Source organism: Ambystoma mexicanum, chromosome 1q (assembly GCF_040938575.1).
Source record: "Ambystoma mexicanum isolate Mex_15411 chromosome 1q, UKY_AmexF1_1, whole genome shotgun sequence".
Lineage (NCBI taxonomy): Eukaryota > Metazoa > Chordata > Amphibia > Caudata > Ambystomatidae > Ambystoma > Ambystoma mexicanum.
This window is the reverse complement of record NC_090922.1, coordinates 1,212,346,139-1,212,368,573: the sequence shown is the minus strand read 5'-3', so window position 1 is coordinate 1,212,368,573 and position 22,435 is coordinate 1,212,346,139. Positions and strand designations below refer to the sequence as shown.

Below are 22,435 nucleotides of genomic sequence, written 5' to 3'. Positions count from 1 at the left end.
TCATGCATACATTGGCATGCCTGCATACTGTGTCCCACCCTAGTGCCCCTTTCTACATTCTCATGGGTGTCATGTACACATTGACATGTCTGCACACTGTGTCCCTCTTCAGTGCACTTCTCTACACTCTGTTGTGTGTAATGCACACGTTGAACTATCTGCATATTGTGGCTCACTGCAGTGACACTATTTAGAGTCTCATGTGTGTCATACTTACATTGACAATTGTGCATGCTGTGTCCCACTTCAGTGCCTCTTTTTCTTTGTCTTATGTGTGTCATGCATATATTGACAAGTCTGCATACTGTTTCTCACTTCTGCAGTTTCATGTGTGTCATGATTTCACTGACATGGCTCCTTTTTAACTTTCCACAGTTCAAGAGGATGCTGAACCGGGAGCTGACACACCTCTCGGAGATGAGCCGCTCAGGGAACCAGGTGTCTGAATACATTTCCAATACCTTCCTAGGTAAGCTCTCCTGCCCCCACGCCCCACGGGCTGGAATCCCAGTCATAGGGGGGTTTCCCCTGGTTGGAGCTGCCCTGGTTAAGAACATTGAAGGTGGATGAGCTGCATGCAGCAGTGGCCCAGATAGAGTTGACCTCATTCCCAGTGATCTACAAAGGAAATGTACACCTCTCTCACACCTGCTTTGTATGGTCCCAGCAGAAAGTGCCTTTCATAGAATATTTGTCTATAGCACTTCATGCCATATTCCTCCTGCTTCTAAGCGCCCTACTTAAATGGCTATTATTACACAAATTAAGGTTATTCAATTTCTCAACCTCTGAAGGTTCATTGAAACCTGCAAAGGGCAGTCTTGCCTCTTGAGGCAAGCGCTTTACCTGTGAGCTATCCAACTGGACAGCAGATAAGGCAACCGAGTTACAGCAATCAAGGGATTTGTCCAGGATCACAGAGCTGGGAACTATAGCTTCTGAGAACCCAACTCAGTTGGAATAGTATATCAAAGAAAACAAATTGCCACATCGATATTTTAGAGGTGATACATAAAAATGTACTTTTATTCCTATCAATAAGAAAATATATTTTTAAAAGATATGTTGAATTGCAGAAATGAAACAAAAAAAAATGTCTTTCTACTGTATTATAACAAGAAAAAACTCAATTTTTATGAAAGTTGTGAAAGTTTGTTGATCAAACTAATAAAACAACCGTTTGAAATAATAAAAAAAAAAAGAACCCAACTCAGGGGTGCTGTGGAGAGGAGCTGGAGGATGGACGGTGTGGGGCCTCTAACAGTGGAGGCCAGAGTAGCGGATGCGAATGGGAGGAGCTCCCTTGACATAATCCCTTTGCTGACGGAATGTGATTGGCCAAACCCTTAATTTCACCATTAAAATAAATCAATCTAAAGGAGGAATTTGGACTTTTCTGGAGGAAACGTAAGGCAAAAGAAAGAAGATTCCCATGAGACAAGCATCCCTGGAATGCAGTGTGTTAACATATGTCCAGTGTACACTGTACAGTGGATGTGTTTAGCCTACACGGTCTTCCCACAAGAAACCAAACAACTATCTGACAGTCTAACACAATACCTTCTTCCTCATAATGGTCCATATGTGGCGGCTCACCACTGCATAGAATGAAATAATGTGACTTCATTTAAAAATGCATCATTATTTTGGTTCTTAAGTTTGGGGACCTTGTATAGCGCTTTAACATAGCTCCCACAAGCCCGGAGAGGCATCTTCAAAGCGCTGTGGTTCTTCTCAGTTTCCCACCTATACATTTTATTTTTGTGCATACCTAGATTCCATTAAACTTGCAAGTGGACGGGCTTAATCGGTCACTTCCTGCCATTACTTTCGGCTTCTGGCTTGAATAATCCGTGCCAGCAGTTTTTGGCGGTGCCGTGCTAAGCCTTGGATGGATCCACTCAATTCTTGTGTCCCCATTGCAGCACCAGTAAACGCGGGGAAACTAGAAGAGGAATCCCCTTCTTCGGGTCCCAAATTAGTCCAAAGGAGGCACAGAATTGCATGTAATTCATAACAGAAAGATGATATGAAAATAGTCCACGTGAAGTGAGATATCAGATCACATACATGTTCACTGACATGCTAGGAACACATGACCTCTGTAAATCTCAGTGCTGATAATGGCCATGAAAGATTTGAATGACCCTTTAATACGAACATTGATTTCCGCATTAAGCTATAGTTCAACAGTGGCATTGCTGAAATAAGATAATTGATTTGAAAAGCACTCATTTGCATGTCTATAAGGACATTTATAGATTGCAGACCCAGCCCATGGGCAGCAGCTCAGCACACATCATTATAGGATTTTAAAAATCAGTATTGATATGTAGCACCCTTTGTAGTGTGAATTGCATGTAAATGCTGATTGCAGGTGACAACGGTACTCATTTTATCAACCACGGCAGAGTGAGAGGAGGCTTAGTCGATCCACTAGGATTCAAAGCGTTGAGCTTCAGGTTACACACAGAGATCTGCAGAGGCTGTTGTAGTCCACTGAGCTCCCTGATGGACAAATACAAGTTCAAAGCAATGATACGCCAGGTAGCAGGCGATGAAAGGAGAAGGGAGAGAGAGGGGGCAGCCTAAGTGACCAATCATATAGAAGTCCAGCATGCTGTGAGCCTGGGATGTGCCCAGCCTCTTTCTAGCCATGAGATCATGTCTCCAGCCTGGCATGGTGCCGGGCTGGCCAGGTGTGCATCATTAAACAAAGATGCCCCATATTTGTGATGTCTTTCACCAATCACTGTCTGCTTTCTCGCACTCTCATCCCCTTAGGTCAGGGGTCTGCAACCTTTGGCTTGCCCGATGTTTTGGACTAGATTTACCATGATCCCTTGCCATTGACTATGCTGGCTAGGGTTGATGGGAGATGCAGTCCAAAACATCTGGAGAGCGAAAAGATGGAGCCCCTGCTTTAGGTAATAATTGTAGCAGGGGGGCAGACACTGTTTTCGGGGGGGATGAAATACGTTCTGAAATGTTTCTGCATGTGTATTAAACATGCAACACGGCCCACAGGAAGCTAAACCCGCTACTGTTTGGTGCTGATGGCAATATATCATTTATATACTGAATTGTCGGGAGTCAGTAATTCATGGCATGTAATATATAAAACAGTTTGCTGTTACACAGGCTTAAGTGCATTAGCCAAAAGACAGCTCAAGCGCATACCGCTCGCCCTGGGAACGGAATGATGGCATGAGTCATGGGTTCGATACCCCGGTTGGGTTGACTCAGCCCTTCAGCCCCTCGTGTCAATATATTGAGTACCACTCTGTGGGTAATAATGATGGTATTAGGTAACATCAGTATCGCACTGCTCTGAAACAGGATTCTTTGTGATAGTGGCACTATACAAAACAACAAGTAGTACCCCCACCCCCGGGGGGGGGCAGATTTCCCCCACCCCCGGGGGCAGATTTCAAAGTCTCCCATCAGCAGAAAAATGCCTTTGATATCGACCCCCCCCTCTTTCACTTACCACCACACCCCGAAGTATGAACATATTTGATTCTATAAACTTTACAAAATAAATTAAAGTGGGCATTTCAAACAGAGACAGTCCAAAGACACAGCCGCTGTACACGAAACGTTTTTAATGAAACTCTGCGGCCTAACCATAAAAGCCCTCACCTGCTGTCTGACTTACACAGGCACACATACACATATATGGGTACAGATACAACACACATGCAGACAGACATAAGTATAGTCACACATACACACGTATGCACACACATGGACACAAGCACACAGATACAGGCATACACAAGTAACAGCAGCATTGTGCAGAATGGAACCAGCTTAACAGTTAACAGGGGGAGGGAACCGAAAGCCCCCGTCCCCCGTCCCCTCCGTGTTCAGTGTTTGCAATAAGACAGCAGCTTCCTAAGAATGCGCCGATGCCGTTTCTAGGACAGCGAGATGCCGAGGTGCCTGCGGGCACTTTGATGACGCATCGTGTCTTCCCCCATAACGAGAGCTGATGCCAGTCTCGGAGACCCCGGAGACAGCCACGACACAAGCTGAAGAAACCAGGTCGGTCAGAATGAGGGCGCAGATTTCTGCCTTACATAGTCAGGGGCCCACGTTGCAAATGTTGTGGCCCTCTCGGGGAGACATGGGAAGGTGAGGCGTCAGCGCTAGACCAGCAGGGAGGTTATTGAGGATCCATGCAGAGCATCTTTCCAGTGACCCGCTCTGCCACGGATCTCAGGCAGCACCCCCCATGTGGGCACCACCAGCGTACGATGCGCAAGGAAAGCCTGCTTGCCATCGCTCTTTTCACAGCGGCGGCCCAGCTCTGCTTTATGAGCAAGACAATCGATCAATAAAAATGAAGTTACTGGGGTGCTCTGATGGGCCAAAGATGTAAATGTTCAGGTGTCTTTCTGTTTTCTCACACACAGCAGCAGCCCTAGGGATAATCCCAGCCAAGAAAACCTAATGTCTATGCAAGAGGGCGGCCATGGGGAATAGCCATTGCCATCAAGATGTTAGTGTTCGTTTATAATTACAATGTACCTCCTGCACAGGCTCCAGACAGAACAGAGGTCCCCTTAATTATGTCCAGAGCTTTAATTAAGCTCTAGAAAGGCAGACGGTACCAGGACCCTGCGGGGGAAGATTATATGTGTCGAGGCATAGGGGATGGCTGTAACCTACGTCACCAGCGTGCATGGTATCTGCTGTGAAAGACAACACTTCTTCAACAAAAGCACAGATGGAGGTCAGCTGACTGCATAAACTGCCCCTGCACCTGGAAAGGAAATACTGAATTCTACTAATGAAGCCAATATCTCACCAAGTTTTTGGTCAGCATTTGTCTGTGGGCCTGTTCACCTGCAGCAGCAGGGCATTTGGGAGCCACGCATCGTAGTGGTCAGCCCCAGTGGGTAGCCCACTCTTTCTTTCCGCCAAATACATCTTAATTAGGGGTAAGTGGAGTTAAACTCTTTATTCGGCCCCTGGCATTTCTGCACTGCCACTGTGGCAGGTCTCTGCCCATATTGCAGCAAATGTGCCCTGGCACAGTGCACTTCTGTGACATGCTGGAAAGACTAGCTTGCTGTGTGTGCCACAACTGCACCAAACATGGTTTGATTAGGCTGGCATTGATCCCGTAACCAATTCCAATCAAAGTTCTTGCTGAGATTCATGGTATCCAGATGCCACTTGGGCTGTGCATGTTGGTGGATCCAGTTGTATACGAATTCACCGTATTACGATTGACCAAATTGACAATTCACCGGTGGATCCATCTGACAGTTCTATGCAAGGGATCCTGCCTGCACTGCACACGCTCTGGACCTCAGTGTCACCAATGGGACAACAGACGTGGTGCATGTTGTCAATTTCATTCTTCTGTGGCCCTAAATGCCCTGATGATCTCGAGCACAGTTGTGTCCATGTTGCTGTGGGTGCTGTGAGGCCATAGGAACCATGTTACGGCTGCACCTGTGCTGTAATTGTGTCCTTGGAACAGTATGCTTGGGACCCTGTTTCATATGTCGCTCCTTTTAATTTGCCACCCTTTTAGACCCATTGGGAGTATAGGGTGTGCCCTGGCGGGTAGTTCTTACTGCAGTAGCTGACACTAACAGTACAGAAGCGGTGGAGGGTTTCTCTTTGAGATGGCTAAACAATTTTGGTTCAAAAGTCTCCTTGCTCTAATTAAATGACGCCTTCAGTCAGCTTTGACCTGCAGCATATCTGCCTATGAGCAATTTAACGCAACTTCCGGTTCTGTCTGTTCTCTCCTTTTCCAGATAAGCAGAATGACGTGGAGATCCCATCGCCCACCCAGAAAGACAGAGAGAAAAAGAAAAAACAGCAGCTCATGACACAAATCAGCGGGGTGAAAAAACTAAAGCACAGCTCGAGTTTAAACAACACTAGCATCTCACGGTTCGGCGTCAAAACGGAAATGGAAGACCTTCTTTCAAAGGTATGCATGATCGTTTGGGGGGTGTGGCCTACAACCAGGGCGTTACACTGGTACACACATTGCATGTGCACATCTTCGCGTGCATGGGTGTGTATGTCTTCATGCGTCAGCGTGCACGTGGATGTTTGCGTGGGTTTCACATTCTTGACGCCGTTTAGGTTTGTTGGCCTGTTGGAACTTGTTCACTGCTGGAGAAACCAAGGGGCTCTGTGCAGACCAAGGCGGAACAGCTGTGCCGTGTGTGAACAAATGCGTTCCTACCACAATGACCGGTTCTTCTTGTCATTTCTATGTTGGTTTTTTGCAATTCTCATTTCGTTGTGGTCAGTGTCGAAAACACACAATAAACAAGTATCTCAAAGTATGTACTAACACAGCAACATTCATTAACAAGGTAAACTTTGCACTAAAAGTAAAAAGTGAAATCAAGGATTGCAACAGTAACCACTGTCAGTGTAAAAACGGTATCAGGCAATAATGTTCATACATCATGTCCCCATACATCATAATGTTGCTGGGAAAAGCCATTGGCGACATTATATATGATGACATTATATATGGGGACGGGTTGCAGGGATGTTCCCTGCCCCCATTAAAAAAAAAACAGGGGTTGCGGGGGTGTCCCCCGCATGTTCAATGCAATAATGTCTTCACAAAAAACAGCAACTTTTTTGTCAGGGGACATTTTTGCAGGGACATTATTACATGGAACCAAAAAAACATTGTTAGATTATGTAAGCTGCACATCCAATGTCCACTCTGAGCAAGGTCACCTACACTGCCAAGGAGGGTTCGTCTCCCTATTAGACTGTCACTATCCTCCCACCATCTGCAAATGTTCTCATGTTTCTGGGGTAACCCTGAACCCTATACACCTTGGAGTTCAAGTACATATAGCAAATCCCCCCTTCTCCCCCACTTTCCGGTGATCTACGCTGGAGACTGGTCACGTCCTACGTATTAGCAAGTAATCACATCTTTTAACGATACAGACGGCATTGAGTCTAACGCATTCTAGAACTGACCATGACCTAAGTATAGGAGGTACTGGATCTATTAAGTTAAAACATAGGTAGGCATAGGTCCGGTGCCCTGTGAGTCTGCCATCTTGACAGAACCCATGTTTGGTACATTGTAACTTCAGCATTACAATTTAAAATCAAGATCGTTCACTGATAAATTTGGATTCATTTTTCGGAGATTAGAATCTTACAGTTCAGTGAAACGTTTGAGAAGAAATGCAGAATCGATTAAAAGTCAATTAACTTCTTCACCGCAGTATTTATTCAAGTGCAAGAGATAGCTGGATGCTTTCAAGGAAAATGTGTGGAAAAGTGAACCTATGTTTATTGCTTATGGGCATTCCATGGCAACGGTACATGACAGAAATGCCGGAGTGTGCCTGCTTTCTTTTATCCAAGACTAAAAATATGCACTCCTCTTTATTCAGTTGCGCTTGATCTTCTATACCCTCAACAAAGACTTTTGTTAGGAGAAATGAAAAAGAACTATAGGTACATGAACACAGGTTGTGGGCATGAAGTGAAAGAAATCATTAACATATAAACTGATGCATGTATTCAGCATTCCTCTAAACATCCATAGACTGAGCTTTAAGATCATGCAGCATTAGCACCCGGGCGGGGGGAGGCAGCCAATCAGGTGGCTAGGGACACAGCTGGTGTAAACCCGCATTCCAAGCTGCCTGACGGCCGGCTCCCTCGCCGCCAGCTCCCGATCCACCCCTGAACCCTGTCCATGTTTTGTTATTTTTAATCCCCCCACCCTCAATTTACCTTTTCGCGGCAGCAACGGCACTCAGGGCCGCAGCCGCACCTTCCTCTTTGCGCATGAATGGCTGCCATGAAAAGGGAAGAGGGGCTCCGTATGGAGCCCTACCTTCCCTTTTCATGGTGGCCATGTTGGTAAAGGATTTTCCTTCAGACAACGGGATGCAGCGTGCGTCCCGTTGTAGGAAGGAAAATCCTTTTTTGTTAGCACCCTGAGTTGCCGCTTTTAATATCCAGGATCCTAATGGCCCTAAGACCCGATCCGGCCCGCCGGGCCTTTAGCTCGGACCCAGGGCCGATAACACCCGATTCGGCCCTCCGGATCGGGTGTTAACGCTACAATAAAGTATCAGAGATCGAGCACTATATAGCTCATCCGGTCATCCACAAAGCTATCGGGGAAAAGCCAGCCAAGAGGCATCCCTGCTTCCTACTCATAAGACCCTTGCTTTATACTTCTTATCCTGATATTTTCTACCCATTTTCATTTAACAATGTTCTCATTCGTCCATATCTGCTCCTTATCTATGTTCTGCTTTCTCTTTATATATGGAACCAGTGCTCCCTAACACTCACAATTCTTACCACTCTTTGTAACACCGCAGGAAGTTGTGTTCTTGTGCAGTCTGTGCATTTGGGACTCCTGATACACACCCTCAATGATCTATATATTCTTGTCTTTCCTCTCATCCCTGTTTGGTTATCGTGTACCTAAGGGTTCTGTCCTGATTGCTGTCCTTGTGTTCAATATACCTTACAATTTGGGTTCCATTCGTATTGCAACATGTAGGGTGCACACTTTGAGGCCAAGTCACAAAAGCTGTGGGCACGGCAGGCAAGGGACGACATGGCCCCTCTCATTCTGTTCCCACAAGTCCTCTGGTTTTCAGAGAGGATGTACTGGAGAAGGACCTGGCAGTGGGTGCAAGCACCCACAGCCAGCCCCTCATGCATTTGTAGGTATTGGGCACATTCCTGAACCCGTGAAAGTGGGGGTCTGGGCCCTTTTTTTTCTCTAACCCGGGAAGAAGGGCATTTAAATGAAAATGTGTTATTACCGGTTTAACCATTCACCCTAGCAAAGAAAGTCCATATAATGTAAAGACATTTCTATGTAATTTGCATAGCAGAGTTGGTGTAATTCCTACTGATGTGTTTGCAACATTATTATCTGCAGGAGTTGGAAGATCTGAACAAATGGGGTCTGAACATTTTCAAAGTGGCTGGATATTCATGCAACAGGCCGCTCACCTGCATCATGTTTGCTATCTTTCAGGTCAGTCGTTTCTTCTGGTCTTCGGCACTTTTCTCTGTCCGCTTCTTTTCGGTTGCTTTGCTTGCGTCGCACGTTCTTGCGATATTTTTGCTTGTCTCTGTTCTGCGCATCCAAACTGACCGGGTCATGGATTGCTTTTCCTTCGCCAGGAAAGGGATTTATTGAAGACGTTCAAGATCTCAGCTGACACCCTAGTAACATACACCATGACTTTGGAAGACCACTACCATTCGGACGTCGCCTACCATAACAGCTTGCACGCTGCCGATGTAGCGCAGTCCACGCACGTGCTGCTGTCTACTCCTGCACTGGATGTAAGTAAGGCCATACTGTTCACTGCCTATACATACCTGTTACATAGAACCATGGCCTATGTGAGTCATTCCCAATATATGCCGAGATGTTACATGCAGAACATGAAGCCACTGGGATTACATCTCGCTACCCTTTGTGGTCAACAATTGTAACGTTAATTAGAATGTAGTAGTTTCATGTCGAAATTTGGGATGGCATATATTAGCAAATCTGTAAATGAAAAGATATGCGCTGCATATTTGATTAGTTTCACTCCTTTACAGCTTGGTTGATATGGGATGCAAATAATGGTTTGGCGTACGATCCTTGTATTTATGTTGGGATTAATTAGGTTGAACATGCAACCATGTACATGCATATTCCTCGTAACCTAAAGATATCTCACCTGGCACACATGCAAAAAAAAGCGCGGGACAGGCGATAAATGAGTGACCATTGTAAAGAACTCAATTGTGGAATTCCATCACAGTTTTCGACTATTTTATTTTTTGGACTTTTGTGTAGCGCCCACACACAAGTGTTTCCAGGCGCCAAAAAATGTTAGCACCTGGGGAGAAGGTGCCAGCCAGTCAGTTGCTGAGGAACGCAGGCTGAAACTATTGTATAATCCCAACCCGCATTCTTGGCCGACACCTTCCTCCCTGAGTTCCCATTTCCCTGCCACGTTACTGTGCCCTGCCAGCCTCCCCCACCACCTGCTTGTGCCTCAATCTCCCCTCTTTCTACCCCCACATCCTCCCATATTTACTTTTTCTGGCTCACCTGCGATCCGAACTCACTTTGCGGGTGAAATAAAAAAATGATTTGCTTACAAGCACCCTTGCTTTGCTTAGGCCTACACAGCCCGCCCGCCACCGTTGGGTATCATTGATATATTCATGGCTGGAAAAGGCACTGCTGAATAAATTAATGTTACCTATTTCCTTGATACAATATGATAGGTTATTTAAACGCGCTTAATACCCAGAGGTTTCTAAGTACGGACCCGGGGATCGAACCTGTGGTGCTCTGTGTAATTTTGCTTCCAAGGCGAGCATGTTGCCCCTGAGCGTTCCTCCTGCGATACAATTCATGCTTACATTCTCTTCTACTCAGTGCTGATCATTGGGCTGGCTCTCGGCGGATCCGAGATCCAGCACCAGATATGGAGCGGGGTCTCGGGATCCGGCCAGAGTCAGCCGCCCAAGACCATGAACCGCGTTGGAATACTTAAAAAAAAAAAAAAAAAACGCCCGCCTTTTAATGCACAATGCTCGCTACATGTACATGTAGCGAGCATTGTGCATTACACACCAGTGGCAACGCCGCGGTAAAAGGCAATAATGTCGCCACAGGCTTTTTTTTTTTCTTCTTTTTTTTTTTTAAGTATTCCAGCATTGCTGAATGCACACTACGAGACCCCCTTCCAGACCACGCCCCCTTGGGCACCGCCCCCCCAAACTCCTCCCCCACCGCGGCCCTTCTGTTGTGGGATCCCCACCACATTTGTTCCATTTCCACCACTGCTTATACTGCACACCAAAAAGGATCTTAAACTTCAATCCACCTACCCCTGTGGTGAACCCTCTATAGTGCCAGCTTCCTAGAGGTAGCCTCTAATAGAATGCTATTTAATTCACAATAAACCACCCTGCAAAAGAAGTTGTTTGTTTTCAGTCTGGGTTCAACCCACATTCAAATGCAAAAACCGGCTCTTACTGTAGGTCCAAGGATTAAACCCAATGGACACTCGGACTGCAACTCACAGTGAAGCGCTACTGTTAAAATATGCCAACCCAAACGCTGGCTACCCACACCCTGTAAAGCACTCCAGTATTCTGGAGCAAGGCTCGCTTTAAACAATAAAAAACAAAATTAGTTCTATAACTTTCGGGCTAAAAATTGCTGGCTGCTTTCTGAACGCCTTCGACGATTTTTGAACTTTTTTTGCATTGCCTTGTCTTCCCGATTTCCACGGTGTTCATATGCACGTAGTTGGCTCTGCCCTCATCGGGATACTGCAGGCATCCTGTACTGTAGTCGTACATATTTTCTAAATTCCCCTTATTCGATCGACATCCTTTAAAAACTGTGGTTTGGATACCTCTAACCAGTACTTAAGATGGGGTCTCAAGTGCAGGAAGTCTCTGATTTAACTCCTCTCGGTGGACATCACGCAGACTTTCACTACTGCTCGTTCAAAACCTTCGGCCATGTTGGGGTAACGCTACGTCATAACCTACCACAGACAGGGTTGTCGAAGCCACGCACATAAGCCCAACCGAGGCACTGTTCTCCAGTCCTCATTCAAACAATGGAAATGCGCAAGGAGTGACTCAGCTGTGCCTGTATGTGTTGGTTCCCATTTCTCTCTGGTTCTCCAAGGGCAGGATTTAGAAGCTCGGCACATACTGGCCTAAATAGGGAGATGTGTGCCTGTTCGGCTACGCAGTCCTTTTCATGCCATTACGAGCAAGCCTTTGAGATCTGCAAATGTCAGATTACATACTTGAACTGTTCTGAATGCAGACAAAGCAGGGACAGGCCAAATAAGCTCCCAGCACGAATGCAGTCACAAAAAATGAGTATTTGATTGTCACATCTTGAGCAGGATAACCGCAACAATGCATTTTGAAAGGGAAGCCCCACACACTCCTGGAACATGCATGTGTCATGGGGAGATCCATTCTTTTCCTGTCCCGGGGAAAGAGAAATCGCCCAATTTAGCATTTGCGTCACCCACCCCGGGTTCTTTGAGAGAGCTGCAATAATGTCAGCCCACACAGTGTCACATCTGTCAGGCTTTCCCGGTAACCTAGATGACTACGCGTGAGCTGAATTTGCATGGAATGGATTCAAGAGAAGTTCATTTGTAAAATCTTTAGCTGTCTAGAAACCTTTTTCAAAAGGATTTTGTTTAGCATTGCCATCGGTCTTACGAATTGTGCTCTGTTCTCTTGCAGGCTGTGTTCACCGATCTAGAAATCCTTGCAGCCATTTTCGCAGCAGCGATTCATGACGTGGATCATCCCGGAGTCTCCAATCAGTTCCTCATTAACACAAGTGAGTCTGAGTGTATTTCCCAGCGGTGGCCAGGATGAGCATCTCATTAATGAATGCTTCAAAAAGAGTTGCACATTTGCAGGCTGGGTTTACAGAAACGTACCGTGATGATCATGCCAAACACATGTTATAGGGATTTGCAAGTCACCAGTTTGTACCTTGTTTGCTGCTGCTATTGAAGAATTGTTGCAGTTGTATTAAAGAACAACCACTACTCTTGATCAAATAAATTACGTTAGAATGTTACCAACCCTGTGTGCAAAGTGCATACCCATTTTCAGATTATTTCTCGTTTCTTTTAAATTGTTCGTCTTTTTCTCTTCCTGGTTGATTCTGCCACAAGTAATTGGTTATTTTCCCAATGGTTTCCTTTCCCTTTGTGTTGTTTTTACTTGGCTCATCACCCCCCTGCTTTCTGTCTTTCCTTTTCCCTTTTTCAGAGTATATCTCGTTCCTTTTTTCATCTTCCCGCCATTCTTTCCTAGTCCCACTGATTTTCATTTTCTCTTTGGGAGTCATTCTCTCCCCCTTTGTTTTCTCTCTGTGATTGTGCTCTTGTTTTGTCTGTTTATGGTAGATTACTGTTTGTAATACTAAATCAGCTACTTTACGTAAACCTTTGCAAGATCACACAATATTTTATTTTCCTATGGCTTGGACTATGAGAAGGAGCATTCTTGCATTATCCATTATACAGGGCCTCTTTGAGAAGTATTAGCGATGTTGTACTTACATTGCGTTTGGATCTTATTATCTCTTAGATCATGGACGCTCACATAGTGTTTAATTGATGATACATATCCATTTATCACACAAAACAACTTGTTGTGACGTAAAAGGGTTTATTCTGTCTTAGACGAAGGGCCATTTTGTCACTGACTTCCCTTGCAAAGATACCTTGTTTTATGTTTTAGGGGCAAAATGGTGCCCACTAGTGGCCCCTTTCTGATCGTGCCCTAGGGAGCTGTCTGAAATGGCCTTGGTGTAGAACCATCCCTGCATAGTTTTGTAATTGTAAATCAACAACGAAGATCTATGCTTCTTTCAAAATGACCACAATTGATTTTTGGGGGGTATTTGAAATAGCGCCAATCTAGCTATGAGAGCTGTTTTTGGAAACCATTTATTGCGAGGTAGTGTCTTAAACATGAGGCACGTTCATAAAATAGCTTGACAAACTATTATCTTCCCTTGGAAATTTGCAGGTTAGGAGAGGGGGAATTGGATTATGTAGTGGGGCAATACTAGGCTCTACACTTTAAGGACACTTGGTAAATATTCACATTAAATTGTGTATATTTACCATATGACGTAATAGTGTACGTGATTGGCTTAGAATCACATGATCCAAGGCCAGAATTTGAACACAGAACCCTAAGATCCAGCAGCTGCGGTTTAGCTACTAGCCCCAAGCTGGTCTGCCTGTCCCTCCGTAACCTGTAACCCCTACCTGGAACTACCTGTCCATAACTCGCTGCAACTACGTCACCATGCCTTTCTGAGTGTGCCCTTCTTTATCTATCCTTCTGATTGCATTTTTCTTTTTAAACCCTATTGCTGTTGCCCATGGCTGAGCAGCACTCTGCGTCACACCTAGATTTGAGAACATTTTAGGAATTTGGGGCATACACATAGATACCTAAATAGATACATTTGAATGCAGGCGTGCCACTCATTTTGTTTACTTGTGCAGCCATGACATGTTCCAATGGTTTTTCGCTCCTCTTTTTTAGATTCCGAACTTGCCCTGATGTACAACGACGAATCCGTGCTGGAGAACCACCACCTGGCAGTCGGTTTTAAGTTATTACAAGAGGAGCACTGCGACATCTTCCAGAACCTCACGAAGAAGCAGCGCCAGACCCTCAGGAAAATGGTGATAGACCTGGTACGATTCGCATCCTCTCCCACCTTTTCAGATTCAAATTTTTTATATAAAATCTGAGGATTACAAAAAAACTAAAATGCTTGCACCACCTAAACAAGCACTCTGAGTGACAAAGCTAAGGGGATAATTACTGGTGTTCTAAAGAGATGACAATAGTACACCCCAGTGAATGACCAGGTGGAAAGGTGCACAGGATTGGCATAGCCTTGGGGGAGACAAGGAGCGGCCGCAGGCCAAGGGTTTCCACCCCTCCCAATGGGAAGGTAGTGCTAACTACAGGAAATGGCCTCTTAGTCTCTTGTTACCATTTCTGCCTTCTCGCAGCTTCTTGTGTCATGTCAAGGGTTCAGAAAGGGTTCAGGGTGCCCAGAAACACTTTTGTACAGGAGCGTTATAAATGACTTATCAGATCCCAGGAAGATTGAACCTCCATGGGAATTCATAGCATAAAGTTGTCTTAAGACCAGAGTGGATTTAAAAAAGTCCATAACTCGCCCTGTCATGACCGTGAGTTGCATTGCCTACTTCAAGGATGAGATTGGATGAACTGGGCCAGGGAAGTACTTCCAAGTGACTTGTAAACTGACTCATGTTAAAATCACCTGCTTGTAAACTGGTGCCTTATACATTTCTTTCCTGTCCTCTCCAAAACATGTAGGTGCTGGCAACGGATATGTCAAAGCACATGAGCCTGTTGGCCGACCTGAAGACGATGGTGGAAACAAAGAAAGTTACAAGCTCTGGTGTTCTCCTCTTGGATAATTACACAGACAGAATACAGGTACGTGGCATGGCTACAATTTTAAGAGGATCAGTGTTCGTGTGATGGCATGCGTGCAATCCGTCGCATCATTGGGCTAAATGCTTTGTTCTCGCTTGACGGTTCTGCGGTAAAAAAACGTGGAAACCCTGAAATTCATTTTGGAACAAGCTCCTTATATTTTATTTATTTATTTAGTACATTTATAAGAAGTGCACAAAGCCTGTGGGCATCTAGGCGCTGGTTACAGAGGAAGAAAAAACAGTATAAGTAGGGAACGGGGACAAGAGTGAGGCAGAGGAGAAATGGCAGTTGAAAAGATAGCTTTTAAGATGTTTCCCGAAGGCGTTGTTTTTTTGTTGTTGGGAATTTTCAGTAAACAAAGTAGTTAAAATGTGCTAGCTATTTACAGAATCATACATTGATTCCAAATAAGAATTGACAAAAATGAGTCAATGAGAAACATTCCAATGGAATCAAGCCTTTTAGTGTAGGGCTGTATGGGGGCATCGATGCAGATGCACATATTATCACACAGTTCACAATACGGGTTGGCTTAGTTAGGCCGCCCACCAGAAACCTAGTCAGGATTTGACTAATCCAAACAAACCAGTCAACTTCGTGAATGCAATGTCACTGAACTCAGAATAAATTCTGCGCAATGTAGCACATTTCTTTAAAGGCAACTTCTCTAGAGTACTCAATATGGGATGTAACGCTAATGCGAGCTGACTCCACTTTAATCCAACACCTCTGTAGTCTGCTGCTCACTCATTTGCAATATGGCCCACACCAGTTTCACCTATCCTTTTCTGTTGCAAACAACACCCCTTCCAAGCTCTGCTCACCCTTATACCCACCCCCTACTGACCTCGCTGTATGCTGGTCCTGCCCCTACGTCATTGCTAAATAAACTCTGAGCCACCATAACCATCCCCTCTTGACTTTCACGCTTACAAGTCCTTCTTCCATTTCAGTGCCCAGTTTAATCCGATCCATCATATCACTCCCTCTTGACTTCTCTACATATTCTCCAATAAAAATGGATGTCCTACCAGCACCTGATTATGGAGCCGACCGATTTGCTCTCCTCAGTAGCGCAATGAAAGTGCAAAAATGGTGGGGATCCCCCAGAACCCCCTATTCTTTTCGTCACACTTGAAAAATATTGTGAAAGACACCTGAAAACCGGCTCCTGTTACTTTGGCATCACTTAAATAATACTTTCAATAGTTAAAGTGATATACAATATTAAGTAATCCTTTAAATTCGTGTACTCATTGTAGTGTCTGGGATTTCTGCTTAGAAGAAAAGTTGTATTATCTCAACGGCGAAAATATGAGCACAAACGTTGGTGAATTTATTGGAAGTTATTTATGTTTGTTTTTTAAATTCTGAAAACCTATCTGGATTTTACTTTTCAATGGGTTAAGCACTCCACTCCAGCCCTAGTCCACAGCAGCATTAGATAAGGTGCATGGGATGACGGTGCAAAGAGGCTGCGGTGGGGAAAGGGCGTGTCCACGCGGATGGTTTTTCATTCGCATACACCGGTTCAAGGCTGCTAATGCTGAATAATCTGACCCTCACAGCCAGTAGATAAGGGAGGGAGGGAGGGAACGGACCAGGGCTGCTGCAATAATTCATAAACTGCATCAAGCGTAATGTTATTTTGGCACCGGGCCACCCTTAAGGTTGGGTTTTATTTACTGTTTGTAGCATAGATACCACCTGCAGGGGGAGGGATGGGCAGTCAAATATATCAGGATTGGGAAATGAAGCATACTGGAAGAGAGACATGGTTTTAGGGAGGCAAACTATGGGCACAGGATGGGTAGCAGTAATAATAATAACTAGCACCCTGCACTCACTCACTCACTCACTCACTCACTCACTCACTCACTCACTCACGGTCATGTCCCTCAGCTCTCCCTGAAGCTTCACTGCGCTCGAGCCTACCAGGCTCAAGCTAGGGGGCCATTGCTTGCCATATACACCCTCACCCAATTAAGGTATGCAGCAAAACCGATTGTAAGCTGTGAAATATGAAACTCACAGAAATAAATACATTAAATCCACATTGGGTTCCTTGATGAGCCTTTCGTAACCTGAAATGGAGAAGCATTTGTGATTAATTCTTCACCATTCCCTGAAATATTTCGCTGAAAGGTCGTATAAACATTATCTCTAACTTCACGATCACCTTTCAAGCCATTCAAGAAGACTCATAGATGGTGACAGTCCCTGGGCCCCCCATTCCATCACACATGAAATCACTAGCCTGGCTTCCCGCCAATGCCTGCATCGCCAACAAGTCCCCCTGACTCACACACAAGTGTGTTTACAGGAAGGACTATAAATAACTAAGTCATCAAACAGAGCCCCAACACCCCACGAGGGTCCTGGTAGTGCATTCAATGTGAGTCCTGTCGAGATCCCTCAAACCTGATGCTGCTGACTCCCTTCCATGCGCCCTAGGACCGTATGCACCGGAACCAATCACCCCGCATTCACCAGCTATTTCACCAGTCGGCATACGGAGGTGATTCAGTGCTCAAAGCCACGTTATTTGTTCATGGTCTTCTAATCAATTGCACGTCAGTAGGTCCACGATATTAAAACAGCATAACACATTCCATACTGCAATACATACATTTCATCGACCAAAAACCAGAGCTTCTCAATCACATGAAACGACCACAATACCACCTAACTAATTGCATAAAACTTAAAAAATGTGTACACTGACGGCGGAGATAAACTGTTCCAAAAAAATTGTATACTGCTATGTTCAGTCCAGTTACTCGCTTTCTCTGAGATCTATGGAGATATATGAATGGACCAAGACTTCATGGTCAGTTCTATCGCAACATTCCGTGGCTTGGGTAGTTGTTTTAATGTCAAAATCCCAAAATCTAGTGGTCAAGTAGAGTTTTCTTAATTCCATATAGCTGGGACAGATTAGGAAAAAGAGCAGTGCATTCCCAACCATTGCGATACAGAGATGGCTTTTATCAGTAACTTTCACGTGCCATTTGTTCACACGAGCCGCTAGTAGCAGCGTCAATGCTACACTTTAGTGCTCCTTATATATAAGGCCACGTTATACAAGTATGTTAATTAATTCATAAAATAAAGGGGAAAAGAACAAAGTTAACTACTGTTACCATCAGAACACTTATCGTTGGAAAAGTGCCAGAGCCACAAGTGGTGCAAAGTACTTCCTATCAATAGCTTCATGAAAACCTGGTTGTATCTGCAAATCATGAATTTAGAATGGCTGTGTTGAGAAAAAAAGTTCAGTACCGATAAACCAACTGTCAATAACGTGGGACTTCATATTAATGGAATTCTGTCAAATTGTTGGTGTAGCAGAACTGAGGTGTTCATGAACGCCTTTTACCTTTGTGATTGCAGGTTCTCCGGAATATGGTACACTGTGCCGACTTGAGCAATCCCACCAAGTCCTTGGAGCTTTATCGCCAGTGGACAGACAGGATCATGGAGGAGTTTTTCCAGCAAGGCGACAAGGAGCGGGACAGGGGCATGGAAATCAGCCCCATGTGTGACAAACACACAGCATCCGTTGAAAAATCACAGGTACAGTCCTGCGTTAAGGAGGATGCGCTCCACTTACTTTGAACCGCATTGTTTGTATAGTGTTTGTCTTCGACCTGACCCTGGCTTCCCCGCTGGCCTAGACTAATGGCATTCACTTGCAATGCATACTGTGGGCGAAAGGATGCAACTAAGCAGGGCTCATAGCTTGCAGCATATTTAAAAAAAACTTTTTGGGGAGATTTTATGATATATTTAACTATTATTTTTAAATGTGATCAGTAGTGATTTATATTGGAACTACAAAATGAGCTTAATAATTTTTCAAAACTTGAGATACGTGATTAGTTGGAAAACTCTGGTCAACTAAGCCAATATTACTTTACTGTGAAAGGTAATATGAAGTTACTCTTCCAGTCCGCCTTTTTGGGTTTCTTCATAGGGCTAAACTCGCTTATAATCACAAAGCTGACTGATTTGAGAAGTATACTGGTACTATATTAGCCCGTTGACTGCCAGTCCCGCCTTCCAGTGTCCCAGACTGCCACAGTCCCTAGATTTGTGGGAGCACAGATTGTCCTCTAACCCAACTTAGGGCATGTGTATAATTCCTAAGGGGAAAACAGGTTTTTTAAATTTTGGAATGTATGTCTACATCTTAAGGCCAGTCGCAAGGCCCCAATTATTTAAATTCCACCCATGTTATTTATTAATGTCTTTAAATGCTCTTGTGCAAAATTGCAATGTTGGTTCAGGGAATGTGAAGGGCATTACGCAGGCAAATAAGCGAGAAGAGGAGAGGAAAGAAATAGATGTAAGGAGAGGAATGGTGAAAAGGTTAGGCACCAGGGTCTGCTCAGAACATAAGTGAAACAGGTCAATCGTGAGTTTCTTTCTGAAGATTCAGTGGATTCCCTTATAGGGTAGAGGGGCGGGAAATGAGCTCCAAAGCTGGGGACCTACAACAACAAAGCAACAACCACACATGCATTATCTTGAGAAAGTAGAGGTGGTGATACCAATCTGCTGGAGAACAGAAGTGTCCTAGAAGGTTGTTGAGTCTTGATGTGTGCTTTCAGGTAGTTGGGGCCATTCTGGTGTTCCGCTGTGTGGGTGAGGCAGAGGACTTTGAAGCTGTTGCGAGACAAAACTGGCAGCGAGTGGGGCTGCTTTAAGGACTCCATGGTGTGATCCCAATGACTGAGGTTGTAAATTGTTCAGGCCACCTTTTTCTGAACATCTTTGAGATTGGAAATAGAAGATTGAGGCAGGCCAACATAGAGGGTCCTGTAGGATAGAACCCGGGGCCTCGTCATGGTTTCATGGGAAATTGTGCAAAGCTAACCTCCGAGCTGGTTGCAAATATTTAGTACTTATTCTTTGTTCTAATGATTTCTCTTTTGTTCTTTAGGTTGGATTCATTGATTACATTGTCCATCCACTATGGGAGACATGGGGAGATTTGGTGCAGCCAGATGCCCAAGATATTCTGGACACGTTGGAAGACAACAGGAACTGGTACCAGAGTATGATACCTCAAAGTCCGTCTCCTCTTCTGGATGATCGGGACAAAGACTGTCAAGGGCTGACGGAAAAATTTCAGTTTGAACTGACACTTGAAGAAGAAGATTCCGAAGGGCGAGACAAGGAAGGGTCAAATATCAGCTATTTTAGCAGTACAAAGACACTTTGTGTTATAGATACCGGCAACAGGGATTCACGGGAGGCACAGATAGAAATAGTTACAGATGATACATCGCCCGTGGACACATAATATTGTGGAATGAGTTTATTTCAAACAGTTACAAACATGCAAGCTGTCTTCAGTGACTAGCCTGTGAGCCACATCTTGGGCCTCTGCCTTGCTTTGGTCCAGAGATCTTTCCGACGACTTGAGATTGGAGGCGGTTTTTGAAAGATCACGAGGTGAACGAATGCTCAGGAAATAAGCAGGTGACCTGTCGCGCATTGGTTTTATGCCTTCAGCAAAAACATTGTGCCCTGGAACCAGCTTGAATTGCTACGGAATAGCTCGAGAACGGACGACACAAAACTGAGAGATTTTATACTTTTAAGATTTTTGGAATTTAAATCAGTTAGAATTATAGAAATTACTGATTTGTAGCTAAATGTGGGAAAAACGTGTCCACCTGTCTACCTGTCTGCGGACGTGTGTGCCTTTTTTGTAAACACTTTGATGTCTTTTCGAAGTCAACTAACTATACAAAGTTTAGTATGGAATTTTACAAAAAGTATTTGAAAATGAATGCATACTTTTTGTCACTTTGCTTTGGGAACAAAAAATAGTCTTCCTTCTTTCGTGGGCAATATCTGTCACTTTATTAAGGTTGATGAGTTACAGGTGTAGCACGTGTAACAAAAGGGATATCACTTTAATGCAATACCTTCAACTGCAATGCTTACTTTAACTTAAACAAGTCTTTTTTATGTCTCACACGTTTGCTTGCTACAAAGACAATTAGGTCTTACATGTTTGTTGTTACAGTATTCTCCGAACGAGTACCACCCTGTTCCACAAACAATAGAGTCAAAGGAGGTCGTTTTTTTATATAGTACATGCACTACAGGTGAAAATAAGCAAATTAAGGCAGTGTGTGATGTGATGTGTGTTTAGATTTTCCTACAAAGTATCCTTTACTCAGTGGAATCTGCACGTTCAGGTGTCCCTTCGATCTCGTCTGTTCTATACATAGATTCGTGGGTCTAGAAGCACCGTCTTTCTCTTGCACTGCCTTGAGCTCTGGCACATCCATTACTGTTTATAACAGTGTATTTATTACCTAATGTATATATTGTAATGTTTTGTAAGTTATTAATTTATATGAATTAACATTACCTATCATTGGTAGTGTTAATGGTGTAGAAGACTCTGGAAGAGAGTTGCCTTTTTCCCGTAACCTTTTGTATGGAATAATAGAGAAGCGCCTGAACAGTAGCTTGAGAGAGAGAGAGAGAGAGAGAGAGAGAGAGAGAGAGAGAGAAAGAGAGGGAGAGAGAGAGGGGGGTACCCATGAAGGGCGTTCGCATGCTTGTGACCCACAGGGTTTACTTCCCAGTCGAGTTTGACCATGACGGCATCCTCTTGTTAAATCGAGCATTGCCTGTCCACACTCGCTGGGACTACCAACTTTGGACAGAACAACAGAGGTCACAGAATGAATGTGTGATGTTCTAATTTATCTGGAAGTCCGACGCGAGCTTCTATGACAAAATGTGAACTGGTGTCATTTTTTGTGCTAATGTGAAGCTTATTCTAAAGAAAACCTGTCCGGCATCCTAAAACTATCGGTCTCAGTTTGTAAAATTTGTTGGTCCAACTTGTGACTTAATTGGTGATCAAAATAGCACAGTTGTGCATGGCGGATGGGTTTGTATGTCTGTTGAGCACTGCTTTGTTCAAGGTGAATATTTTATTGTTTTCAAAGGTTTCACACAATGTATGTTGCAGTATTGTATATTGTGTTCCAATGCATTCTTATGAAATTTTTATATCAAGTCAATAAATGAGAGCATGACTAGATTCAGACTGGCCCAATGAGTCTTGTGCGTTTTTAATGTATATTGCCTGAACCAAACAGGCGCTGGAGGTCAAACCTTTGCTCTACAGTGTCCTCATTGCATCACACAATTATCGTTCAATGCTTCTCTACTTTTACTCCTAGAGTCATAGAGTATCCCTTTATCGACGTCTTTGACTGAGGCATGGCTCTCTTTACATGTTAAGCCTTAACATGTACAGAACAAGTGAGACCAAATCGTAGGTGAAGTGTTGCTTATCTACACCCTATTTCTGTAGGTTACAAAATCATGATTTAATACCTTTGTGTCG

General features: G+C 44.2%; 1 protein-coding gene across 5 annotated transcripts in view; it reads left to right on the top strand.

Moving 5' to 3' along the window:
• PDE4B (phosphodiesterase 4B) overlaps positions 1–22,137 on the top strand; it is a 2,420,935-nt gene extending 2,398,798 nt beyond the window's left edge. For all 5 annotated transcript variants that reach the window (XM_069641971.1, XM_069641970.1, XM_069641972.1 and 2 more), the window contains 9 exons: positions 376–469; positions 5,778–5,956; positions 8,924–9,022; positions 9,172–9,336; positions 12,280–12,379; positions 14,113–14,267; positions 14,926–15,048; positions 18,445–18,627; positions 19,997–22,137. In XM_069641971.1, coding sequence (XP_069498072.1) covers positions 376–469; positions 5,778–5,956; positions 8,924–9,022; positions 9,172–9,336; positions 12,280–12,379; positions 14,113–14,267; positions 14,926–15,048; positions 18,445–18,627; positions 19,997–20,359 — 1,461 coding nt within the window. In that variant the 3' untranslated portion in view covers positions 20,360–22,137. The remainder of the gene's footprint in view (positions 1–375; positions 470–5,777; positions 5,957–8,923; positions 9,023–9,171; positions 9,337–12,279; positions 12,380–14,112; positions 14,268–14,925; positions 15,049–18,444; positions 18,628–19,996) is intronic.
• Positions 22,138–22,435: the final 298 nt, after the last annotated feature.